The sequence below is a fragment of the Crocodylus porosus genome, unplaced genomic scaffold (genome assembly GCF_001723895.1).
Source record: "Crocodylus porosus isolate Cpor-Errol unplaced genomic scaffold, CroPor_comp1, whole genome shotgun sequence".
NCBI classification, from domain to species: Eukaryota; Metazoa; Chordata; order Crocodylia; family Crocodylidae; genus Crocodylus; species Crocodylus porosus.
In genome coordinates this window covers 81,180,675-81,202,381 of record NW_017728943.1, presented here as the reverse complement: position 1 = coordinate 81,202,381, position 21,707 = coordinate 81,180,675, and the positions used below count along the sequence as shown (strand labels likewise).

General features: G+C 49.6%; 1 protein-coding gene across 1 annotated transcript; it reads left to right on the top strand.

Moving 5' to 3' along the window:
* Nucleotides 1–1,562: 1,562 nt before the first annotated feature.
* On the top strand, nucleotides 1,563–19,856 carry TMEM151B (transmembrane protein 151B). Its single transcript, XM_019549644.1, has one exon. It carries the CDS (start codon nucleotides 1,635–1,637, stop codon nucleotides 3,078–3,080), a length of 1,446 nt encoding a protein of 481 aa, XP_019405189.1. The 5' UTR covers nucleotides 1,563–1,634; the 3' UTR covers nucleotides 3,081–19,856.
* The last annotated feature ends 1,851 nt before the right edge of the window (nucleotides 19,857–21,707 follow it).

Below are 21,707 nucleotides of genomic sequence, written 5' to 3'. Positions count from 1 at the left end.
GAGGCCATGATTGCCATGCTCAGAGGGACATTGCACACGAGTGGTCACTTGTATTACACAAGGCAGGAGGCAACTCACACCATGTTTCTATGAATCCCTGGGGATCTACTAAGGTACCTCAGCAGCTTTTGCTTCTTCAGGTGTCCTCAGATGTTCTGTGCACTGGTAACTAAAAGTCTTGAGAGCCAGGGGCTTGTTTAACGTCCCTGGTGGGGAGAGGGTTGGTTCCAGCAGTCCTTCTGTTGCCAGCCTGGTTCAGTCAGGTACTATAGTGAGAACAGCCCACTACAGCTCTGCAGTGGATGGGCAGGGACCCTGTACTGGGCCCAGTAGCTTGACATCTGGAATATCATACATTCCAGCAACTCTCCTGCGAATGCAAATGCTGCTGAGATGAGCACCGCTGCTGGGCAGAGGTGGGAAGTATGGGGAGTTAGCCTAGGGTGGTAATAGGCAGGAAAAAATGACAGCCAGTTAGCCTAGGGCGGTAATAGGCAGAAAAAATGAGTTAAGGCAGAGCATTGCAGGTGGGATCATCATCCCATAGGCCACATGGAGGTCCTAGCCTTGGTTTCAAGCAGCAGAAGGGGTAGGATCCAGACAGCCCAGCCTTTCAGCACTGGTTCATTGATGGAGCAAGTAAGGGGGAAGCAAGGCTTCATCTGCACTTTAAATACTTGCTGGCACAGCTGTGTTCACTAGGGTCAGAGAAAAAAATGCACAATGCACAACCCTGTCTCCTCCCCCCTCCCCCGCTTGGCACCGCTGTGTCAGCCAAAGCCTAGTGTTGATGCAGCTGCAGTAGTGGAAAGTCCTTGTGCTGGTCTGGCTGACCCTGCTTGAGGAGCTGCTTTAAGGGTATGCCAAAACGGTTCTCTAGTGAGAGTCGCTGGGAGGGCTCTAGTGGTGCCACTGTGCTGGCAGACTCTAGACATATTCTCAGGCTTGGCTAGCAAAGATGAGGACAGCAGGCCCTGTCTGTATTTGATGGGGAAGAAGGGCCATGTGGAAGAAAACCTGACCTCCCTCCAGTGGGACAGCAGGGAGTGGGGATCTCCTCCCATAATGACAGCTGGGGGTTCTTCAAGAGGTGGGTGGGAATGGGCATGGGTCCCACAAAGCACATGGAGGAGCATCATTTCTGGATGAAGCTGAAGCCTCCTGCCCCTCTCACTTGCTGACTGAGGGGCTTAGCCCAAGAAGCTCCCCTGTGGGATCTGCTGCCTGCCTGAGAAGTCAGTGTAACATAGAGTAAGTTGTCCTGGAAATGCAGTGTCCAGGAAGAGTGGTCATCCCAAAGAAAAGTCTGAATGGGGCTGGCAGGAACTTCCTGGTGTGGTAGGGCTGTTGCACTGGTAGACCCCAGACCCTTCCATGCAAGGCAGCAGCAAGACCGATCCCCTTTCACTGTGAACCACTTTATGTCAGCTCTGTTTACATAACAGAGAAAGCTGTTTGCATACCACAAGCCTCATCAGGATGCCCTGGTTAGCAGTCTCTGATTTGGTCTCTGGCCAGTAGATTGCAGGTGCTAGTCAAGGCTCTCTGTGGTGTACTGGCTTTTCCCTTCTTGCTCCAGGCTATTCACTTTTCCTCTTGTTCTTTCTCCCCCTCTCCCTGGTTTCTCTGGGCACATGGAGCAGCAGCGGCCAGTGAAGCAGTCCCTCAGCAAGTCCCTCTGCAGAGAATCCCACTGGAAATGCCTGCTTCTGTCCCTTCTCATGTATGGCTGCATGGGAGCCATGACCTGGTGCCATGTGACCAAGGTCACCCGGCTGACTTTTGACAGCGCCTACAAGGGCAAGTCCTTGATGTACCACGACAGCCCCTGCTCCAATGGCTATGTCTACATCCCCCTGGCCTTCCTGGTGATGCTGTACGTGGTCTACCTGGTGGAATGCTGGCACTGCTACACCCGCAACGAGCTCCAGTACAAGGTGGATGTGGAAAGTGTACACGAGCGTGTCCAGAGGATGCAGCAGGCCACCCCGTGCATCTGGTGGAAAGCCATCAGCTACCACTATGTTCGCAGGACCAGGCAGGTCACCCGCTACCGCAATGGGGATGCCTACACCACCACCCAAGTGTACCATGAGAGAGTCAACACGCATGTGGCAGAGGCTGAGTTTGACTACTCCAACTGTGGGGTAAAGGACATTTCTAAGGACCTAATTGACCTGGAGAGCTACCCAGCCACACGGCTCCGCTTCACCAAGTGTTTTAGCTTTGCCAATGTGGAGTCTGAGAACTCCTACCTGACGCAACGAGCTCGCTTCTTCACTGAGAATGAGGGGCTGGATGACTACATGGAGGCCAGGGAGGGGATGCACCTCAAGAATGTGGACTTCAAGGAGTATATGGTGGCCTTTTCGGACCCAGATAACCTGCCTTGGTATGTGTCCCACTATGTCTTCTGGGTGGCTGCCCTCCTGACCCTGTCCTGGCCCTTGCGGGTGCTGAATGAGTACCGCACCTCCTATGTCCATTACCATGTGGAAAAGCTGTTTGGGTTTGACTTTGTGGCAGTGACACCAGCTGAGGAGCGCTCCTTCTGCCGCAGGATGCCCCGTGTCAATACGGTGGACAGCACCGAACTGGAGTGGCACATCCGGTCGAACCAGCAGCTGGTGCCTAGCTACTCAGAAGCTGTACTGATGGACTTGGTGGGGCTCTCTAGCTGCACCAGTTACTCAGCCTGCAGATATGGGGGCTACCGGCAGAACTGTGAGCGGTGCCACAGGACTATAAGCAGCTCTTCCATCTTCTCCCGTAGCGCACTGAGCATCTGCAATGGCAGCCCCAGGATCCCCTTCAGCAGCAGCCGCTTCTCGCTGGGCCGCCTCTATGGTTCACGGCGCAGCTGCCTCTGGCAGAGCCGCAGCGGGAGTCTGAATGAGCAGAGCTGCCCGACGGAGCAGACCCGCCTCTCCAGCCAGGTCACTGTGGAGGAGGAGGACCCTCCCCCTTACCAGGATGCCCTCTATTTCCCCGTCCTCATCGTGCATCGCAATGAGGGCTGCCTCAACCATGACCACCGCCACCTCCATCGGAACGGGTCCTGTGTGGAGACCTCGCTGTGAGCGGGGAGGGCGGCCAGGTCTCCTTGCTGAGCACCACTGGGGGCCCACGTGTGGGCAGATGCAGGACGTAGGAAGGGAGGGGGCAAGCCAAGGAAACAAGGCTCTTGCTCCATGCTTGGCATGTGGGGCAGAGAGGTCGCTGTCTCTCGTTCCTGGAGCGAAGGCGCTCCACATAGCCCCCATGCCCTCTGGCAGCGATGACATTGTGGAAGACGGGGTGGCAGTAGGCTGGGCAAGCAAGAGCACCCCCTGTGGCATGGCATAAAACTACAGACCAGCTATCACATGCGGAAAAAAAAAAAAAAATAACAACAACAGAAGAGGGGGAACGGAAAGACAGGACAGAATTGGGGAGCAGCATGTCCTGGTTCCCAGTGCAGGTGCTGGAGACCCAGGTTGGCTTGAGTAGGGCTCAGAGAGAATGACACCACACACCACCCTGCTGCATCTCTGACCTCCGTCTCTGCCTCTTGCAGAGGCCAAGGGGACTGGGACTAGTGGAACATTTCCTCTGGGACTGGTGTTTAGCTCCTAGCGTGCCAAAGATCCTGGGGCAGTCAAGCCCATAGAGCTGATGGGCAGCGTAGAGGAGATACTCAAAACCCTCAAGTCCAGATCTTTCCTTCCCTCCCCCCAGCATTTCTTTCTTTCTTTATTTTTTTAGACCATGCTCCGACTGTTACACTGTTCTCAGCTGCTGGGAGCAGCATCACCTCCAGAGGATCCCAAGGCTAGAAAGCCTCAGCCCTGAAGCTCTGAGAATCAGCATCCCCTAGCTAGAGCTGAAAGCCTTCCAGGACTTTCCATTTGGGCTTGCAGCAAGCAGAAAACAACAGGGGACATAGAAAGGAACATCCAGACATGGCCAAATGCAGTCACGGCATGAAGCCAGTAGGGCTGGCTGGAGAAAAGTCCCCCTGCAAGGCAAACTAAGGAGACCGATGTGTGCCGGGCTCCTGGAACCAGGATACTAGGAAGTACCAGGGGGTGAGTTGGGAAGCTGGGGTCCTCTCAGCCTTAAAATTAATGAGGTCCAGTCCTAATTAATTCAGCCAAGCCAGGAGTTGGTGGTGGGGGAGGAAGCTGATAGGTTCAGTTGCAGATCGTCTGTTAATAATAGATGAGCAGGTTGGTGCCTCTTGCTTTGATGTGAAGTGAAGTAAGCTGTGGTAGGATGTGGGCTGGGTTTGGACTGGAGCTCTGAGGGCAGAGGGGACAAGGGGTAGATGGTTGTGTGGAGGTGCCTGAGAATTTCTGAAGAGCTTGGGGTCCATGTAGGTGAAGGGAAAGGGCTGCTACCAACATGTAACAATGCAAAGAGATTCCAGCCTCCTTGCTCCTCTTGAGTCCCACACCCCTTGCTGAAAGGTTGATATTGGCGCATCAGTGTTTCTACTTTGGGTTCCTTGAAGTTACCTTCAGACGGCCTCTAAAGCCCTAGAAGTGCCAAGTTCAAATGTAAGCATACTGAGAGAAACTCTTGAAGCAGTCATGAAAAGGACATTTTCCTTCCTGTTTCCCCTTCATGTGAATAGAGCTGCTGTTTCCTTTCTTCAGCTGCACTGCCTGGAGTGGGCCACTTCACATGCTATGGAATGTGCCTCCCACATGGTCCTAGCAGCTCACGCAGCTTGTACACTTGCATAATGCTGGACCATAAAGTCCCAGCAGATTTAGGAGGCAGAAAGCTCTCATGATAACCTGAAATTTTGAAAAGCCCTGAAATGCTTAACAAACCTAGGCATAACAAGAAAAAAAAACAACCTCATTATGCTGAAATAGCTAAATTAGGGAGGAAATTACCTGACAGAGACCCTAAAATACCCCAGATCAGTGAGGTAACATACCTGGAAATGGAAACAGAGTCCAATATGAGGAACGGTGGCATAAGTTTGCCCTTAAGGTCCCAATCTTGCAGTTGGATCTGGGTGGGCAGAGCCCTGCTGGTTTACCAGGCTCTGCCTGTACAGTCCAAGAGCAGGGTTTGGGTCCTAAATGGGTCACTCTCTTTAAATTGCTCCCCCTCAGCTAGTGCCAATGGGCATAACCTCCTGGTAGGCTGGGTTTGTGGACAAGGCCGTTCATAGGCCCACTCTGCCAACTCTTGGTGCTGAACCCAATCCTGATGGACATGAGTGACCATGTGAAATCAGTGCTGCTCCCCTCATGAGCAATGGTGCAGGATTGGGCTGTCAATGCAGAATAGGGATGGCTAGGTGGGACATCTTTCTTTCAAGCTGAGCTGAATCAAAACAAATGGTTCATGTGGGGAGATGATGAAGAAAGTTCTGACCCAATGTGTGGCTGCCCTTGTTGCCTTCATCTTTGTTCACACCTTCCCTTGTCAAGTGCATCAGAAGACGGGGTTTGGATACCTGCAAGTGACCGCTGCTTCCTCCTTCAGCTGCATGTCACATCCCTCACCACTCCCTGTCCTGTACTCCCTTCCTCGCATAGAGGTGAAGCCCTTTCTCACACAGAGGTAGCCTATGAAGCTCCTTGAGTGACGAAGGCTGTGCAAGGTGAGCCTTGTGAATACTCAGGAGGGTGAAAGGAGATGTAGTCAAGGCTGAAGGGTATGTTCTGTAGAGACCTTTCAAAATAAAGCTCCACCGGCTCTGTCCTGGCTTTGTTGCGGGTATGCCTACCCTGTGGAGAGGACGGATTAGCCCACGTGGAGCTCTGTGCTGCCAGGCCTGGACTGATTCCAGTACCACAGGGAGCTTGCTTAAAGCCAGCTTGGGTACCTCTGTGCAAATCTACCTGGCATTTCCTTCTCAGTCAGAAGCTTCCCAGGCCTCTTTAGCCCACTGTAGTCCCTCTCCTGTTTTCTACGTGCTCTTTTCCCAGTCAATCAACTGTTTTCTCCCTTTTTGGAGGCCCTAATCCTCCCTAGCCCTTGTTGCCCACCAGTTTGTCTCCATTCCCCTCACCTATCCCAACACAGGATGTGACCTGTAGTAAATACCATCTCCAGCTGGCAGCAGGCTGAAAATCCAAGCAGCAGCACAAACCTTTAGCACTTGTGCTAAAGGATTAACATCATTAGCTGGCCACAGCAGCAGATGTATATCCCTGCTGGTGTGGGTCACGTGTGAAGATGAAGGGGGACAGGTAGAACAGTAGAGTACACCACAGTTAGTCCAACCAGACTTTCCTTTGCTAACTTATTAGTCAGAGGGTCTGTATCTGCAGGGAATGCTGTTAGGTTGCTTCACCTAGTAGATCAGAGAGAGGTAGTTACCCATGTTAGTCTAAAATTAGGCAAAAGGCAGGGTGGGGTGGCACTTTAGAGACTAACTCAGTTAGAAACCCTCTTCTGCATTCTGCTAGATCAGAGGCAGCTTTGTCCTGCCTCCCCAGCCCTTCTGGATAATATCTATTTTAGGGAACTGTTCTCTAAGAAAAGTCAGTACATCATCTGTTTTTTCACTAAACGAGGAGACCTCTTGCTTATAAAGCAGATGTCTGTCCCTTTGTTACTAGCTGGACCACCTTATTGACTTCTCTCCTCTGCCCAGGAGGTTTGTGCTCATCTCTGCTCTTCACTCCTTGAAATTAGCTTGTTTGGTTTCACTTGGTGTCAGTTTTGTTTCTGGTTCTCAGGCAGTAGATTCAGAGCAAACCGAATTTTTGAACCGAAACATTTTTGAAAGGCTCATCCTCAATTGTGTTATGATTTTGCCTTGTTAACTGCCCTACCCCCTAGTATGGGCAGGCCTACATCTTGGGCTTTCATTCCAGTGCCCCCAACACATCTGATAGGTGCAGATTACCATTTCCTGGACACCCTCTTTTACTGTTTATGCTGCGTTGTCTGCAGGCTATTTAACCCTGCCTTGGTGGAATGGGATGCTGTGCCATTGATGCCAGTGGAGGCAGCAGTATAGCAATGTGGCTGGGTGTCCTCACTACAGGGACAGAGGTGGCTTCTGGTTGCCAATGCAGTCGTGAACATGCGGTTGCTGGCAGGAACTATTTCTGTGCTCCCTCACACAAGTTGGCACCCGAAGTGGTTGCCCCAGTTACTACATCCTAGTTACACCACTCAGTGGAGTTGTCGTCCTTATGCCTGTTGGATTTAGTTTGCTGTGCGCGTTCAGGGTCTAGTGTAGCTCCTGTTAATGTCAAGGGAATGGCTCCTCAGGAGGTTAGTTGGGGATGGTGAAAAGGGTCCTCATGTCATGGAAAGTCGGAAGTAACTACCCTGAAGCCCATGGAGTTCAAATGAAGTAAGGACAGTGCTGAGTGGAAGGCATCAGGCCCTCATGTCCTTCTCAAGACACTCCATTTTAAAGCACGTACTCCTGTCTTAAGTGAGGGATCACTTGAGATCTTTCGGTCTCCAGTGAGAGAGATGTCTTGTCTAGGTGAATGCATCATGGGGTGTGGAAGGTCTCTCAGTTTCTCTCAGGCAGGGGGAACCATAGAACTGGGGCAGGTTAGAAGGGTTTTCATGCTCACCTCCTTTATCACTGCTTCCCAGCCCCTTGCCCGTTAGCTTTGACCAGGCCCAGTCTCATAAAGGTGATTCCCTGGGTTCAGGCTCTGCCTTCCTCAAGGTCTCAGCATGGAGAATCTCCTTCCAGGGAAAGGCCAGGTTTCCTATCAATGCTGCTCTCTGGCTGGAGCAGAAGGGCATCTGCAGGTTGAGAAATGGGGCCCATTCCTCACACCTGGCACTCAGCTAGCCATCCCCCCACACACTCTGCTCTCAACTTTCAAACTCACCTTCTCCCTGTGACCCCCACCCCCAGCCCACCAGTGCAGCGACAAGCAGCCTTGTTTCTGTCCCCAGCATTATCTGCTGCTAACAGCTTGACATGCACTCAAGCCTCTTACCCCACTACGGCTTGCAGGGCCGCTGAGCAGAACACATGCCTCTGCCAGATTCAGCAGTAAAGAACTAGGTTCAGTTACCAACCCCAGATCTCCCCTGTTGTAGCATATACACAGAGGCTACTGGACACCCCTGGTTTGGCCACAGGAGCAGCTTGCTGCCTTGTAGGCCAGCCCCAGCTCCCCCATAGCAGTTGGGTTGGAGTGGGCAGAAGAGCCTCCCTTCCCATCCCACTTCAGGAGCTGGGTGGGCATAGCCATTAGAGCAGCCTGCAACTGAACAGAGCCCCAAGCCACTCAGAGGCTGCATGCGTGACAGCCCTTGTGGAGCCCCAAATTGAACTTTTGCACAGGCCTCCCTGCCTCTGCCACTGGCCACTTAGCAGCCCTATATCTCCTTTCCTTGATGGCTCCTGGGGTTGGCCAAGAGTTGCCCTTCACTCCAATGTGTTTGCAGCATGCAGTTGAGGGGTGGGGGGCAGGCCCTATCAGCATGGGGGTGGCTTGTGCAGCCCCAGAAGGGAAGAGCTCTTGGCATCTCAGGCTGATGCCACAGACAGGCTCAGCTTTTGTGCATATGTGCAGGAAAATAGCTTCTACCCAGCTTGATTCTGGAGCCCCAGCTGCCTGCGTATGCCAGCACGCTGCTCTCCTGCGGTTATCCCCTTAATAGGCTCAGCTGTCCAGTTGAATTAACATACCCCTTCCCAGCCAGATAAGTGCGATTCTTACCATGGCATGGACAAGCCTCCTCCTACGGGGATGAGGCAAGGAACTACTGAGATTGGACAAATGCAGCAGGTGATTAATCCCTGCAAGATCCAGCGGCTTCCCCAACATACTGACTCTTACCCAAGTTGTGTCCTAGGGGCACAAAGTAGCTCTCCAGGAACAGCACTCAGGGTTATCACGCCTTGTCTCCTGGCCTTGGGTATCCCTTTGCTCTGGCTGAGATCCTCCTGAGGCCACTCAATGCTGGCTAATGCAGGGAGGTATATTCAGGGGAACCATCCAGCATGCAGGACTTATTGGGGTTGGGTCCCCTTCTTTCAACAAGCTAGCTTGCCCCCTCCAGGGATGGCTCAGGCAACAGCATCCATTCCCATCATCATAGAAAAACATGGCTGGAAGGGACATCAGGGGGATTATCTGGTTCAGGCTGTGGCTCAGGGAAGGTTTACCACTGTCTAAACCAGGCCAGACAAATGCTCAACAGAGGCCTGAACTTGGAGTCCAGTATATTATCTTCTAGCTATCCCCATATCCTGCCCTAGAGAGGGGTGGAATGATGTTGGAGCAGAGGCCATGGCCAGGGCTGGGGTTTGTGTCTGTGAAGGAGGGAGAGGCTAGTGGCTGCGGGATTTCTATTAGGTGGGAGGTGAGGGGAGCTTGCCAAGGCAACAAAGTGGAGATGCTTTCTTTCTCCACAGTATTAGAATTCAGCCCAAAGCATCTCATGCTCTACCTTCTGTAGCCATCACACTAGTATTTCCTCTGTCCTTAATGAGGTAGGACCTCAATACCTTAAAGCCTCCCAGGCTTGGTACCATTATCTTAACTGGCCCAGCCCCCACTCTTTTTTGCAGGCTGGTATCTGATCTCAATCTTGCCTGTGCTAGTGCTGGTGATTCCTCTGACAGCTCATTCAGTTGCCCCATCTGCTCCTCTCATGCTAGTTAGTATGCTCCTCACAATCTCACCAGAATTGTCCCTGCTGTATCTTAATCCTGTTACTTCTCTTCCATTGCCCAGCTAGAGTAGTTGCCTCCTCCCCAATGACCCTACTGGTAAGGGCAGATGTGTCCTGTCTCTTCAGACCTCTCCCCTCTGGCCCCAGAGTTCCTGAGTCTTTCTGGGATGTTGTTCTACAAAGCCCTGACCCCAGGGACTCTGCAGCTTTTGTTTCTTCCTTGCTTCTTACCATTCTTCCCTGAGGAGACAAAACCTGGGGGAAGGATCAAAACAAGAAGCCATGACCCCTGGGCCAAACAGGCTAAGGCTTTTCTTGGGACTGATCTTCTCTCTGCCCAGCCCAGAAGGTATCTCACAGGTGATTTTGCTGTCCCCTTTGGAAGGGCAGGGAGAGCAGAAAAATCTGGAGACTCTCCCCATCCATACACAGCAGAGCATTCCCCAGTGGTGTGGACAGGTACCTGCTGGGACCAGGGGGATGGACGGGTGAGCTGTGAACCAGTACAACCTTGCTGGATTTTTTTCCTTCCCTGTTCCACTCATCACTGTCTCCCAAGGCCTGGGGTTTGTTTTCAGTGAGATACTTGACAGCAGGCTTTCCCCACATAACCTGACGTTATGAGTGAAATGGGACAGGAGCCAGGCCCTGTCTCCTCCCAGAACATTGAGTGGATAATATGTCCGTAGGAGAGGACTCTTTCACAGTATGAGAAAGCTAGAGCGATCTATCTGATGTTTCCTTTTGCTGCCAGCAAAGTCCATGCTGTTTAGAAGAGCCCATCAAGTAAGGTAGGCCCCAAGTTTTTGTTTTGCTAATTAAAAGTGATGGGGGAATGGGAAGGCAGACGGTTTAACCACCTCTCACCTAAATCAATGCGTGCCATCCATTTCTTCACTTTCAGCATATTGGAAGTCTCCCCGTCAGGACTGGATGCCCAAACATTTTGCTGGTACAAGAACAGGGAAGTGAAAGTGGCCAGCCTAGCATTACTGCCTAAGCTCAGTGAAATGCACAGTCCCACAAGTCACACAGGTGAGGGGGAAAGTAGATAATATTTCAGAAAGTTCTTCCATGGTTCATATGTGTGGGAGGTGCAGGTAAGCCAGGGGGAGAAAATAGTTTTGTGTTGCCACCCCCAGTCATTCAAAAATGATGGATCAGAGAAATGTTCACTAGGGACAATCAAAAGGCTGCTATTGGCTTGGTTTGTTAAAAAATCCCTTCTCTCCTAAAATTCCCAGTTCAGAGAAACAGTTCTTTCCTGTCCTGTGTTTCCCAACAAGTGTCTCATCTTTTCCCATGGTTCTGATTAAGCTACAACAGCATCAGGGGCACAGGGGGATTTGCTCTATTGCCTGGGGAATCTGGAAGGAAAAACACTGTTGCAAACACACAGCTACAACACCCCTTGGAAAAAAAGGATAAGGTGATAGGCACTCTACATGCGAGCAGGATTTTTATTTTGGTTTCTACATTCTATTCAGGAGTTGACCCTATTGGGGTTGCCTGTGGGAATTTGATTGTGTGTGGGTGGGAGGTGTTATTATTTCTGAAAAAGGCAAAAGGTTTAATAAACTAAGTCATAGCTGGGTTTCAGGGGCAGTCATGGTAAAATATAGTCCCTCCTATTTAAAGATGCTCCCGGTTATAGTATAATACCTTCAGCTTTTTTTGTTTTACTCAAGCTATTCCAATCATATCTCTGGTAACTGCTGTTTAGTTATTACACAGTTTATACTGTACAACCATCCAGTTTAAAACTAGGTCCTACTGCTAATTCTGTGCTGCAGCATACACAGTGGGATGTCGGATATCTGTGTGAAATATTACACCAGCCAGAATTTATGTGACCAAACCACATGCTGTTGTATGTCTCAATACATGATTGGTACCTTGAGACTTTTTAAAATGTATTTTAAATAGGTCTTCATTGGACAACAAATGAAATATCTGGCTTTCTGGATCCACACTATCCCATTGTGGCATGTGATTTTAAAAATCAGGACTGTTTTGTAATATTGGACCCCAAAGGTGCATGCTGGCCTAGACTTAGCTTAGCCAAGATGAGTGGGGTCTACTGGGCAACATGCTGTACTTTTTAGCATACAAGACATTCCCAAATGAGATACATACCTTGTTTTTGAACAGCAGCATCAGGAAAAAAGATCTTTCCTTGAAAATACTGGTAAGTAGCAGTAAAGTAACTGAGTAGCAGCTTCTGCAGCAGGAACCTGTAGCAGCAAGTTGGGTAGGGGTTGGAGAGAAAGTATCCACAATTGACAGCTAGACAGCCCCAGAAGTTGCATTGCAACCTTACTTTTGCATTCCCCGGCACAGGCAGAAACTGCTATTGCCATATTTCCTTGCTTATAACATATTTCCCAGCAGCTGAGCTATTTTGGGGAAAAAAGGTGTGTGTTGTATCTGAGAAAATACAGCATATGGTTTGGGACACAGGGCTGGTTTTGTTTCCTCTTTCCCCATGTGGGTACTGGTGACCTCAGTGGAAATAACAGCCATTTTGGAAAGAAGGGAAGGGTGTAGTCCCATCTGAGGTAAAAACCAATGGGCTGCATTCATTCCTAGAGTAACTACTGAAGATGGTGGAGCTACGCTAGGGTGAAGAAGAACCAGCATCTCCACAGATTCACTTGTCCTCAGGAGCCCATACTAATCATCTCATTGCAGTATTAATTTTATATGTGGAATTAATGTTGGGACTTTGCTTGGATCCAGCTTCATAGATCTACTTGGTCTTCAAGCAGTGGGCCTGTGTGAGCCAGCTACCCCAATGGCCAACCTGTTTTGCTCTGCTCCCTGTGTCAAGGAACCAAGAGTAACACTTTGCAGGGATTTGTTCTGTCAGCTCCATCAGAACTCACCAAACAAATTGACCTCGACCACCTAGGGTCAGGACCCTTCTCCCAAGGACCATCTTCTCCACAGCCTTTTCACCTACCAGTGGAAAGAAGTTTCAAGGTCTAATCTGAACCTGGATGGAAACACAGCCTCATGGACTTCTCTTTCTCCTTCTCTGCATGTTAGTCATCTTACTTGGGGGCAATGTCTCTGTGGGATCCAGTGGGATCATCTTCCTGCAATCCATAGCCAGCCTCTACTGACAGGTACATCACCACCTATGCAAGACTTTCAGAAACTGCTGAGGCATCAGTCCATTCTAATGCACAGTGTGTGCTTCTGGCATTGGTAACAAGCACCACTGCTGTCAGAAACCAATGTTGTTTTTTCTTCTTTCCCCTCAAGGCCTTGAGGAAAGACTTCCACCCCCTCTCTGTACCCCCAACTCCTTTTCTGTTTTGTAGACTTAAGACTTTCCATGGGCAAAGCCAAACTTCTGAGAACACAGGTGCCCTTCTTGGAATATCACCAGTCCCTGGAAATTGGGAATATTGTGGATCACCCACTGTGATTATACTTTAGTGAACTTTGTAGAACAAAGTATTGCTCATCCACAGACACACCCGGGGATCTCTCACACTTCATCAGTGCAAGCTGCTTTGCAATCTTAGGTCTTCTCTTAGTGAAAGAAACAGTGTAGCTAGAATGTGTCAAGACGATTTAGTATTTGTATCAGTCACATGATCCTAGTGTCCATTAGCTGCACTGTCAGCTGATATTTAATGAGTTCCGACTTTGGATGGCAGCCCACGAATCAATCAGGGGGAAAAGGATTCAAAACACAGGCTTAAGAGCACAGACAAGTCTCCAGAAACAGGAGCAGATGCACGAGATCAGGTGATAACAGATGTATTCCTCCTGTTCAAGTCAGCGAGAGGCTTTTTTTGGTCTGCGTTTTCCTCTAGGGAACAATCTGGCCTTGAGAGAGGTGGCGGGTGGCGGGAGGGAAATTATCTAATGGGTTCAGTGAAATTGCACTTATGCCATTGTAGAGCTGCTTGAAAACAAAACAATCAGTCCCACAAGATTTTTAAAAATGATTTCTTCAAAATATAGCTAATCAGAAAGACCCATGCTGTTTAGTTTAATGTTTTGGGTGCTCTTGGCTATGTCCACATGGTTAATTTGCCATGCCTAGCCATGTCACCCCCCCAAGAGCAGTGTGCTGGCTCAAGCAGGTTGCCTCCTAAATCACAAGCAGTGGAGCCATAGGCAGTAGGTTGTCTGCAAGACCCAGGATTCCCCAGGGGTCTCCCATCCAAGTACTAGCAAGGCCCAGGACTGTTTAGCTTTCATGTTTAGTCAACATCAGTGCATTCAGTCTGTTATGGCTGGCCATAGATGGGCTAGCTAGGGACAGGCTAAACAGCCTGTCCATTGGCAGTACTCACTTCCCAAGTGAAGCATAGCTACACTGATTCTGGTTTAGGAGACAGCTTTGGAGGAACAGTGCAATTGACTTGAGGGCAGCTGGGCAGTATGAATTTAGCATGGGCTGGGACCTTTTTATTTGTTAAAACTTTAATGTATTCAAAACCCTTCACATTTGGAAAATTTCTACCAGCTCTACTAAATAGTGAGGACTTAGTGGCAGAGAATAAAAAGAATAGGAAAGGAAGGTAGAATTGGACTGCCATTGTCTCTGTATCAGTGACTGTCCAGCACCAAGGGGAGATCCAGCATAGAGGCAGGTGTCTGGGCACTCATCTATATTGTTATGCCTCTGCTTTGTGCAAAGGTAGTTGTGGCATATCTTGTTTGCTGTGGTCAGTGGTTATGTGCAGGGATGGGCAGTGAGACAGGGACAGAGGCAATAGCCATATCATGAGAAAGGCTTTAGAACACATCAAGACCCCTTTGAGCCGTGTTGGAAAGCCTTGGTTCTTTAGTCACAGTAGCACATCCATAATCCCTTATGTCCTGCTGTTTATGCTGCTTCTCCTGCAGGAAAGTTTCCCACTGTCTACTACTTTCCCACCCTGGCCTGAACAAGTGATAGGCAGATGCTTCAGAGCCACAAAAAAGTAAAAGAGAAAAGGCACCATATTAACCTGAAGCTGAAAAGGCCTGCCATTTGGGTTTTCCAGACCTCCAGGACTCAGAACCTGGAGGAAAACTGCTCTCCCTGAACAGAAGGCCGTGATAAATAATGCAGAGGAGAACCAGTCCAGCTGCTTTAATTTAGGACTATAACAGGGAGCCTGGGGCTCCTGTTACTTTAAGAAGGAAAAAAAAAACCAGTAGCAGGCAGCCTAACCAGGGCTAGCTGCAAAGGAATAAGCAGCCAGAGGCCAGAAGCTGAGAGGAACTATTGCTGTACTGGTTGCACAGCAGTAGTACTATAGGAAAGCAACAGAGGCACAGCTATGGTAGATACTGGGGCAGCAGCAACAAGCTGTCCAGTAGAAAGAGAGAAGCAGCTGTGCCAGGACTAGCAAGTCACTTGACCAGGAGTGGGCAGGACTTGAGTGGCATATAAGCCTGGGCCTGTGCCAAGCCAGGTGATCTGGCCCTGGAAGCTGTAGTGGGAAGAGCTCTGTAGCTATAACACAAGCTGAGGTTCTCATGCAAATGGGAACTGGAAAGTAAGGCACTGAGGTCTGGCAGGGAGCTGAGACTCAGGGTGGAAATGATTTTTGTTATGCAGCCAAGGGGTTATGGTTACAATCACAGTGCTTAGGGTTTTGGTGCAGTTAAACCAGTGGTCTGGGAGGGGACTGAAGGGGATGTTTGGAGGTCCCAGTGGTAACTGAGGGACTTGTGGATACCCTGAGTCTTTCCAAAGGGCAGGGGCTTGACTGCAGCAAGAGAGAGAAAAAAGAGGAAACAGAGCTAGGGAGGCATGCCCAAAGAAGGGCATAGACTAGGGCCAGGGGCCCAAAGCCCAGAAGGGCTGGGAACTGTGAAGGGCAGGGAGAGGATTAGTGAGTCTGTTGCTTGAGAGGGGCACAGACTGAACAAGAATATTAAGTCCTGAAGAGACCAGATATTAGACTAGGGCCACAAATAAGCAACTGGTACCACCTGTGAGGCAAAGGGATGGCTGTAGGGGAGGGTGGAGGCCACAACATTAGCCCTTAAGTTGATTAGTGCAAACAAGGGCTCACTCTGGGATCCTACGGCGGCCTCCTTTTTCACCAGTCAACCATTATATTAAGGGTAGCAGGTGAGGGGGGAAAAGGAAGGGGACCCAGGGAGCCAAAGTAAAGGCTGGAGTTGTGCAGCCACCAGGGGGTGTCATGGCTGCCCCTGGAGCCCAATCCTGTTAAAGAGACCAAAGGCATTACCACTATAGAAAATGTTTTGCACAGAACCATTTGCTTCTAGGGCACTTTATAAACACAGGCTCCTAGTGCTGTTCCTGCTAAGGTCAATGGGGGCATTGCCTCTGGTTTCAGGACATGGTTCTGGTTGCCTCTGGTATCCAGTGTCATGGGGCACTCCCAGCCCTGAGGGGCTTCCAGTTGAAGAGAGATGGAAGTTGACTGTCAAAGTCCTAGATATCCCTGCGAGAGATCAGAAACGTGGGAGTGGGCCAGGGGCTAGCATCCCGCTCCTTGGCACTTGTGGACTTTTTTTAAATGATGGCTTCTCCTGGCAGATGTGGAGGGAAGGCTGGTGTGTCAGGGTAGGGGATTGTTTCGGGCAAGAGGTGAAAGGGGAAGAACAAAACATGTGAGTCAAGCAAAAGGGTGTGGAAAGGACTGGACATTGTGAATGGAGCACTGTTCACCCAGGAGATATTAGGCATGTGAGAGATGCTTAGTGTCTGCATGTGGCCTGGGCTCCTTAACACACTATCAGAGCAATAACATTGCTTCCCAGCCCTGTGCTCTGAGCTCAGTCTCTACTGAACAGATGTCCATCTTGCCAAACCACAATGGATAATGCAGCCAGAGGCTCAGAAGTATAATTGGTACTAACGACTAAATTGCCTTGTGCCTCCAGGGAGGTTTATCCATCAAGGTCAGGGGGGTGGTGTTGGCAGGGCAGTGGTAGGGCTCTGGCGGTACTTGCTTCCCTGGCTTGGGCTAGCATGGATAAAGTACTTCATTTCTCTAGCTTCATTGTTCCCTCTGCCTCGCTTAAGCCTTTATGAGCACTGTCTCTGCACTGCTTCACACCACCCTTCACAGCCTGCCCCAGCTAAGCAACAGGGAAACAAGGCTAGAAAGCTTAATTTGCACTCTCCACCAACAGATAATTTACAGGAGAAGGTGAAGGCTGGAACAGGGGGAAGGGCTCTGGAGAAAGGCTGAGCTGTAGTGACAACGCTCTGTGAGCCAGGACTGGGATACCTTTGGGGTGGGGGCAGGGAGGCAGCTATAGGAGCAAGAGCACTAGCCCTCAAGGGTGGTGAGGCTCCTGGTAAAATGCCAGGCCAGGATTAAGGGCAGTTAGCAGGACTGTGGAGAACACAAGTCTAGGACGTAAAGTGGGGTTAGCTGTCCATCAGGGTTGAGGTGGATCATCAGGGCTTAGCAGCAGGAATCTTACTTGTGTTATGCACGGTTCAGCCTGGTACTGCTTGTCCCTGCTTTTCAGAGCATTAAATTAATCCACCCACTCATGAAAAAGAAAGCTTGAAATCCAGATTTCAGCCCATTCTGAGGTAGGATGCATGAGCCTCGGTCCTGTCCCTTGGGCCCTTTCAGATGCTATGGCAGTGTCCGGCAACGCCCTACTGTCTCGGGGCAAACATACAAACCCCATGGAATACTTGTCTTCCTTGCCTGCCTCTTAGTTGCCATTTTCCAGTACCTCTCTGGCTGGCTGAGGTTGCTGGCAGCAACACTTCTCCACCTGGCAAACCAGGCAGCAATATTTCTCCACCTCCCCTGGCATCAAGCAAAAGTTGCTCAGTGTGGGGCATGGGCAATGCCAGCACAGGCTAGAGGGAGGGGCTGAATAAAGTAATGAACTGTGTGCATGCCCCTCCTCCTCCAAGCCAACCCAGTGCCCCCACTACCCAGTTAAGGCTGGACATTGCCCAGTCCATTACATGTATATTACACTGCTGGCACAACACCTCAAGAATGTATTCAACTATCACTTATAGCAGAAGCTGAGAGACGTGGGCAGGCAGCCACCATGAAACGAATGGCCCTACGATCATATGCATTCAGCTCAGAAAAGCAGAAGTGCAGCTCACCATCTGGTGCTTTAAGGAACCAGCTCTTATCCTCCATGCAGCTTGGATGGAGGATCTTAAGCGCACATTCAAAGCTAAAGCTCTCATGTTACTCCCAAGAGCTCCAAGCTTGAGGATGAGCTTTTGAAGCCATCCCAAACTACACACACAGTCAGGTTTTGATGGTTTCCCAGCCTTTGGTCCTCCACACTACTGGATGTTGCATATAGAGCACCTGGGAGCCTCTGGGCACAGACAGCTGGAGCAGATACTCCTCCTCAAGGTAGAAGCTGAGGGTCTGTCCTACCTATGCTTTCGGTGTCCAGTGCTACCCAGGAAGGCTTGTAGAGCTGAATGGATTGTTGACCATAGGAACTGTTCGTTTGCTGAATTTGCCCTTTGTTCTCTTGTCAGTTGTCCAGGAGCTGACATTCATTTTTATTCACTCGCTCATTTTTTCATATGGTTGGATGTGTGTGCACTGTCAGAATATCCACTTTGATGGTTCCTTGTTTATGGTCTGTGCTTGGCCACTTATGCTGCTCAGTTTTCTTTCTGCCCCCCCTGGCTGGAGGACACCATTATAAATAGCGCTATTGTTGTTGCTGTAATGATCCACAGATATGGCAGAGGCAGGATTTGGGAGATGAGGTAATATCTTTCATTGGACCAAACCTGTACAGTTGGGAGAGAAAGCAGACAAGTTTGGGCCTTCAAGTATTCTGCAAGTAGCCACAGCCTGGATTGTGTATGCTTCTTTCCCGGATCTGATGAGGGGTGCTTGATGCTCAAAAGCTTGTTTGCTCTCTCTCCCAACTATACAGAGCAATCCAGTAAAAGGTAGAGGTAGGTGTGCCATGGCAGCTTCGTGCCCTGGGCAACACCTGGGGCAGCACCATCTGCTGCGCTGCAGATGACATGGCCAGTTGCAAAATGTGGCAGTAGTTATTTTTGTGCCCTCTGCCAAAAGAAGTGCCCATGGCTGATGCCCCCAGCAACCCCCCCTCGGTTATGCTATTGAAGAAAGGATATTACTTCCCCTCACAAATCAGCTTCTCTCACTTTTTTATAAGCTTGAGGAATGGAAGTCAAGGAGATTTCAAAATGGCTGTCTTGACACATCTTCAAGCTGGCCGTGGCACCTGTACATGTGTGTGTGGTATTCACGAGCTGTTAGTTTCCTGCCAATCTCTGGTGGGCCACAGGTAGAAAAGTTGTGAGTCTTTGAGAAGGTGAGTCAATACACTCTTTATTGTAAAATATATCCATGGCCCTGCTTTCCCCTGTATCTTCCCAGCTCAATCCAAAGCAGAGACTGCCAAACAAACCTATTATACGTTGTGCAACTGCCAGAGCGTTAATTTGCAGCACGTTTGGGGACTCATCCATTTCCCATGTTTAACTTATTTTCAGTGCGTAGCCCTGCTCTCCAGGCAGAGTGCTACTCTAATGCTCTAGGCACATCCATTTCCAGCACACATGCAGGCCTGCTGCAGACAGGTCCATCTGGGCTTTCTGGGAGCTGCACTTGCCCCACTTGGCTGAATCTGGACCTTGTTTTTTTTCCTTACATTATTAAATGGAAATCTCATTGAATCCAGGTGTGTCATTTAAGGAAAAGTTTTGTATATGTAAGAAAAGAATATCACCTCAACATAAAGTACTAGGTGGCAGAGGATGAGTAACATGTTCTGGAGATGTTTGGGGAGGGGGAGCAACTTTGCGTAGCTGATGCCCTAGTATGCCCTGCAGTGCAAGCTACCAGGAACATCCATGCACCACTTGGGAGGGAGTGAATGCATTGATTTGCAAGGGCTGCAGAGTGGTGCATCTGACACCTCAAAGCCTGGCTGCTGCCACCAGTGATAACCTCACACTATCCTTTCTGATCTATAAGGCCATAACATCAAGCAGCTAAGGCCCCACTGGCCAGGGGGCTGCAGGCAGCAGAGCCATGGATGTTTGTATCTGTCACCCAGAGCGAGGCACCGGCGGGGGATATATCTAACAAACTCTTTTGTGAGCACTGGGAACAGTTTTTACTTTTAACTCTGTCAATATGATCTAGCTCTGTCTGTCTCTCTCTATATATGTACAAACAGTATATCACAATGTTGCCTTTTTTGTTGGGAATATCAAAGTACAAAGATTGTAAACCAAATCGGTGTAATAAAAGTTTCAGATGATTCACTGACTTGTCTCTCAGTTGCATGTGTTTGCGTGTCAGAGCCTGTGGGCACTGTCGGGCCACTCCAGCATTAAAGGTCAGGGAGTGAACATTGGTTGACCCTGAACCATTCACAAGGCAAAAGGGCATTACCATGGCAGGCCTGCTGTGGTTCAGACCTCCTGCAGGAGGAATCAAGGGAGCTAGGGAGTCCCATGTGTGACCCCTTTCCTATTACTCTTCTCAGGTATCTGGGGGACTGGGCCCAACAAACATTTTCCCTCCAGCCCAGAGGAGCTGAGTGAGGCAATATTGCTCTTTGCCTCTTACACAGATGCCTTGTGTTCACAGGGATCTTGCTCCTTTCTTGCTTTGATAGGAAGGATCTCACTCTCATAAGTCAAGGGAAGCAGTTCTGTGTTTGGCAAGACTGCCTGGCGCTTTCTCTTCAGTGCTGAGAGAAGTCTGTAAGGCTGAGAGTGCTGGATGGAGTATAGCTTGGATGTTCAAATCCCTCTGGCCTGCAGATCAGTGCCAAACAAATTCTTGAAAAGGGGTTCCAGGAGAACAGCCGTACTACAGTGAGTGTTGTAAAATGAACCTCACCTATTCCCACAGCAATGCCAGTGAAAATCTAAGGCAGCATAGCACAAGATGTTCCCTCTCCATTGGTGAATACTGTCAGAGATGCTATTGGACATAATGCTTTAGATTCGCCACACTTTTACCTTGGACTGTAGACAATTTTTATAAAAATAGGAAAGCTCTTGATCAGCTACAAACAATTCAAGCCCCCTCTCTCCCCATCCAAACCACTGCACACCCTAGACCAGTGATTTTCAACCTTTTTTCTACCAGGTCTCATTTGTAAACATCAATGGCCAGTCCTGACCCACTGCCCCCCTGGCTCCAGGCCTCAATTCACCAGTGTGTGGGGCGTAGGTGTGTGGGGGGGGGGGTATGGGGAGCTGCAAGCAGCCCCTTGCAGGCTGGAGCTCTGCCAGCTTGCAAGGGAAAAGGCATGGTTTCCCGCATTGTTATCCTTGAAAGGAGAATCCATTTTTAAAGTTTGTTCATCCATTTTTTATGTTTGTGACCCTTTCATATATTCTTGCAACTCCCTTTTAGGTTGTGACCCCCGGGTTGAGAAACATTGCCTTAGAACACCTTTCAGGGAAAAGCCTAATGAAGCAGCATGCCCTGCAGGTAAGGTCTGAAACAGAACTTCTGATATAGGTAGTATTCAAAAACACTTCACAGCTGAGGAAGGAGCCTGTCACTTGGATTCATTCCCCTTAATGATCCTGGCTTGAACACATTACTGGGACTCATCTTGAATCCTGGGTGACATGACAGAGAGCAGAACTTGGCTTCAGGCACTTTGAGGGGTTGAACTTAGAGGCATGTTGCCTCCATGAAGCCACATCAGATCCAGTTCCTACCTTACCATTGACCCATGAGCCAGGATGATGTCAATCTAACAAAGCCTGGATAGATACCCTTGCAAGAATTAGAGTTTTACTCATTTGGAGTGGTTTGTGTACTCCCAAATATTTTACACTCTAACTGGAAGCTGTGGATGAAAAATACCTTGGGATAAAAATCAAAGTGCAGAAACCTGGGTGGTTGCAGGGGCAGATCGGGGGGGGAGCGGGGGACTGCCATGGTGCAGTTTCACCCCTCTTTGATTCCTGTTCCACCCAAACTTTAAAACCAAGTGCTTAGGAAGGGCTTTATGAATATAGAGAAGGTATGAGTTGCTTATGCAGTCAATTCAGAGTGTACAAATCCCTCTTGTGTGTGTCCTGATATGGAGGGGGAGTCTAAGCCTATCATTGTAGATTGGGTAAAACCATGTACTCCATATATGATATGCAG